This window comes from Octodon degus, unplaced genomic scaffold, assembly GCF_000260255.1.
Source record: "Octodon degus isolate 3935 unplaced genomic scaffold, OctDeg1.0 scaffold00008, whole genome shotgun sequence".
Lineage (NCBI taxonomy): Eukaryota > Metazoa > Chordata > Mammalia > Rodentia > Octodontidae > Octodon > Octodon degus.
In genome coordinates this window covers 15,652,298-15,655,972 of record NW_004524584.1, presented here as the reverse complement: position 1 = coordinate 15,655,972, position 3,675 = coordinate 15,652,298, and the positions used below count along the sequence as shown (strand labels likewise).

General features: G+C 47.7%; 1 protein-coding gene across 3 annotated transcripts in view; it reads left to right on the top strand.

Annotated features, from left to right (window-relative positions):
• Positions 1 to 3,377, top strand: part of Rassf1 (Ras association domain family member 1) — a 10,341-nt gene extending 6,964 nt beyond the window's left edge. For all 3 annotated transcript variants that reach the window (XM_004625130.3, XM_023706209.1, XM_004625129.2), the window contains 4 exons: positions 496 to 600; positions 816 to 1,113; positions 1,234 to 1,349; positions 2,511 to 3,377. In XM_004625130.3, the coding sequence (XP_004625187.1) occupies positions 496 to 600; positions 816 to 1,113; positions 1,234 to 1,349; positions 2,511 to 2,657 (666 nt within the window). In that variant the 3' untranslated portion in view covers positions 2,658 to 3,377. The remainder of the gene's footprint in view (positions 1 to 495; positions 601 to 815; positions 1,114 to 1,233; positions 1,350 to 2,510) is intronic.
• Positions 3,378 to 3,675: the final 298 nt, after the last annotated feature.

Sequence of the window (3,675 nt, the reverse complement as noted above, 5' to 3'; positions counted from 1 at the left end):
TTCCTCCAAAAATAATAATAATACAGGCTCTCACTACACAGATCAGACTCGAAGTGGTTCTCCTTTTTTCAGCCTTCCAAGCACTGGGATTACAGGCCACCATGCCATCTCAGTTGCCATCTGAGCATGCCCCAGGGGTGAGGCTGGCAGGGCACAGTGGGGATCGAACCCTGGTCCCTGTGCTTGCCTAAGCAGGCACTTTAGTCCACTGAGCTATCTGACCAGCCCACCTCCTTGTTTTCTTAGCCTAGACACATGTCTGAAGTTGCTCCTGACTCTTTGCTATCCTTAAGGCCACAACATGTACTGAGGTATCCCTAAACAGACAGTGGGGAAAACCCTAATGATTCTGGCTTTGCTGTCTCTACCTGTAACATGCCAATTCAGGAGTGGTGATGAGGTCAGGGTAGATGGAAATCAAGGGCTGCCCTGGATGCCCTTTTTCAGAGAAGCCCTGGTTTCCTCAAGAGCCCTATGTCTATACTATCCTTTTAGGATGAGCCTGTGGAGTGGGAGACACCTGATCTTTCTCAGGCCGAAATTGAACAGAAGATCAAGGATTATAATGGCCAGATCAACAGCAACCTCTTCATGAGCCTGGTGAGTTGACAGCTCAAGAAAGGGGAATGGGGAGTGGTGGGAATCTAGCCATATGCTTAGTATCCCAAAGAGTCACAGCCCAAGTATTATTCTTGGGTGGCCCAAGCAGCAGTTTTATGTATACCCAGCCTATACCCAAGTAGACAAAAAGAACCCTGGACTGTTCTTCCTCACCAAGAATCTCCTGTCATAGTTTGGTTTCTCTTTCTCTTTAGAACAAAGATGGCTCCTACACAGGCTTCATCAAGGTTCAGTTGAAGCTGGTTCGTCCTGTCTCAGTACCCTCTAGCAAGAAACCACCCTCCTTGCAGGATGCCCGGAAGGGATTGGGGCGAGGCACAGCTGTGAGACGCCGCACCTCCTTTTACCTGCCCAAGGATGCTGTCAAGCACCTCCATGTGCTGTCACGCACACGGGCAAGTGAGGTCATTGAGGCCCTCCTGCGGAAATTCTTGGTGGTAGATGATCCCCGAAAGTTTGCACTCTTTGAACGGGCTGAACGTCATGGCCAAGGTAAGCTTCCTACACACCCCAGCCCGTGTAAGGGTATATAGACATATATCTGCGTGCATGGGCTGAGGTATCTGGGCATGCCTCTAACTGTACATTCCTTTCCCTGTTCCTGGCTTTTAGTGTACTTCCGGAAACTGTCAGATGACGAGCAGCCCCTCCGGCTAAGGCTCCTTGCAGGGCCTAGTGAGAAGGCCCTGAGCTTCATCCTGAAGGAAAATGACTCTGGGGAGGTAAATGTGAGTACATAATCTTCTTCATATTTTTGGTTGTTAGTGGATAAAGCTAATGGGCTATAGGTACAATAAGATTTTGAAGAACTGAGCTGGAGGATAAGCTCTACAAAGCCTCTTCAGGAGTATAAGGTCCTTAGCTAAAGCAAAGGCTTCCAGGCCACTAAGGCCAAGGCCTAGGACCTGCCCTAAAAACCAGGAAGATTTGTCCTGGTGCCTCGTTCTTTCCCAGTGTGGAAAATTCTCTGGAGATGCAGGAGCCTCTATCTAATAGCATGGGCAGCCAAGGACAGCATGAAGATTCCCCTTTATGCATTTGACTTTTTACCTAGTGGCTAGGGATATAACTCAGTAGTAAAGTGTATGCCTAGCACACTTTACTACTGAGTTATATCCCTAGTCCAAGGTTCAATCTGTAGCACCGAAGGTTGGAGGATGTCTAGCTCAGTAATAAAGGTAGAATGATTTGATCACTAGTCCTCTTTTGGATTTTGTTTGTCTTTTTTGGGGGGAGGGGGGATGACTGGGGATCGAACTCAGAACTTTGCACTAGTCAAGCAGTCACTTCCCAGCCTGTTTTGTCTTTTTAAGACAGGGTTTCACTGTATTGTTCAGGCTGGCCTTGAACTCACTTTGTAGCCAAGACTGGCCTCAAAGTCACAATCCTAAGTTTTTTTTACTTAGATACTGTGTATTTGAAGGTAAGTACAGTCTGATTCAATGAGATGGTTATTTTTATATGACCCCTCCCTAAAGCCTACTGTCAAGAATCCTGGCATGGACTATTCAAGAAAAAGCTTAACATCAAAAAGTCCAGTTTTGGGGGCCAGGGAGATGGCTCAGTGGAATAAGTGCTTCCCTGGCAAGCGCAAGGGTTCAATCCCCAGTTCTGGCAAAAATTAAAAAAAAAAAAAAAAAAGACAAGAAGTCCAGTTTTTGTGAGCCAGGGATATAGCTCAGTGGCACAATGCCTGCCTGGCAAGTACAAGGTTGTGAATTCAATTCCTGGTACTGAAAACACATACAAAAAAATAAAAAAATATTCTAGGGTGAAAAAGCCCAGTTTTCGTTCTTATGACCATTGTTTCCTGGCTTTCTGTGGGGAGGGGGGTGTGCCTACTTGGCCATACCTGCTATATTCTGTGTACTTCTTCTACTTCTTTGCAGTGGAATGCCTTCAGTATGCCAGAACTACACAACTTCCTGCGTATCCTTCAGCGAGAGGAAGAAGAACACCTCCGACAGATCCTGCAAAAGTACTCCCGTTGCCGCCAAAAGATCCAAGAGGCCCTGCATGCCTGCCCCCTGGGGTGACCTCTTATATCCCTGTGTGGCAGGAGGAGAGCAGGCAGTGCCAAGAGCGTGCTTGTGTGAGAGTGTGACAGGGTCCACGGGGCCTGAGGAATGAGTGTGCATCAAGGCCCTCCCCTAATGGGGAGAACAAGCCCAGAGAACAACAAAGGAGCTGACCCCCTGCGTCCACCAATGGGTGTAGCAGGGCATGGCTCTGCACCCCACCGCCTCTTAACGTACTGGGTTACAGCAGGTTAAGGCTGCCCTAGACTTGCAGCAGAGATGGAAAGAGGTAGCAGCAGTCTCCTTAATGTGTATCACAGGTATGAGAATCTTGAAGATCCTACCAACAACAGGGTGATGCTTACAAGGATGAGGACACTCAGCTATGGGGAAAGGTTGTGTTCTGGGTCTTAGATAAAGTCTCAGGAAAGCTCATCAAAGCCAAGAGTGAGTGTTCAGAATAAGGTAGGCATTGAGGTAGAGTCTAGCTTTCTCTTTATAGTGCCTTTGTAAGGTCAGGGAGTATCAATTCACAGTGCAGTAATAGTGCCTCAGTGCCTCCAAGAAGGATGTCCCTGGGCCAGACCAGGGTCTTCAAAAATGAAGACAGTGGGTGAGGCCCATTCCTCATTTATCATCAAAGCCAGGTCTCTCCCTTTGTTTGAGACAGGGTCTCACTTTGTAGTGCAGTCTGGCCTTGAACTCACTGTGTAGCCCTGGCTGGTCTCGAACTTGTGGCAATCCTTCTGCCTCCAACTCCCAAGTGCTGGGATTACAGGCATGTGCCACCACACCTGGCTCCCTCAGATATTTTTGATGACATGTGTGAATGTACTGTATGTGATGTTTTATGGCCTCAACTGAATGCCTCCTGTGGGGAAAGGGATTGGGAGGTGGCATCATCAGGGCCAGAGGCCTGAGAAAATTGACTAAATAAAGATATAAGATTCCTCCTACTTTTTTTTTTGACAGTCTTGCTGGTAATGCAGGCTGGGCTTAAACTCATGAAGCTGAAATGAGCTTCAAGCTCTCAGTG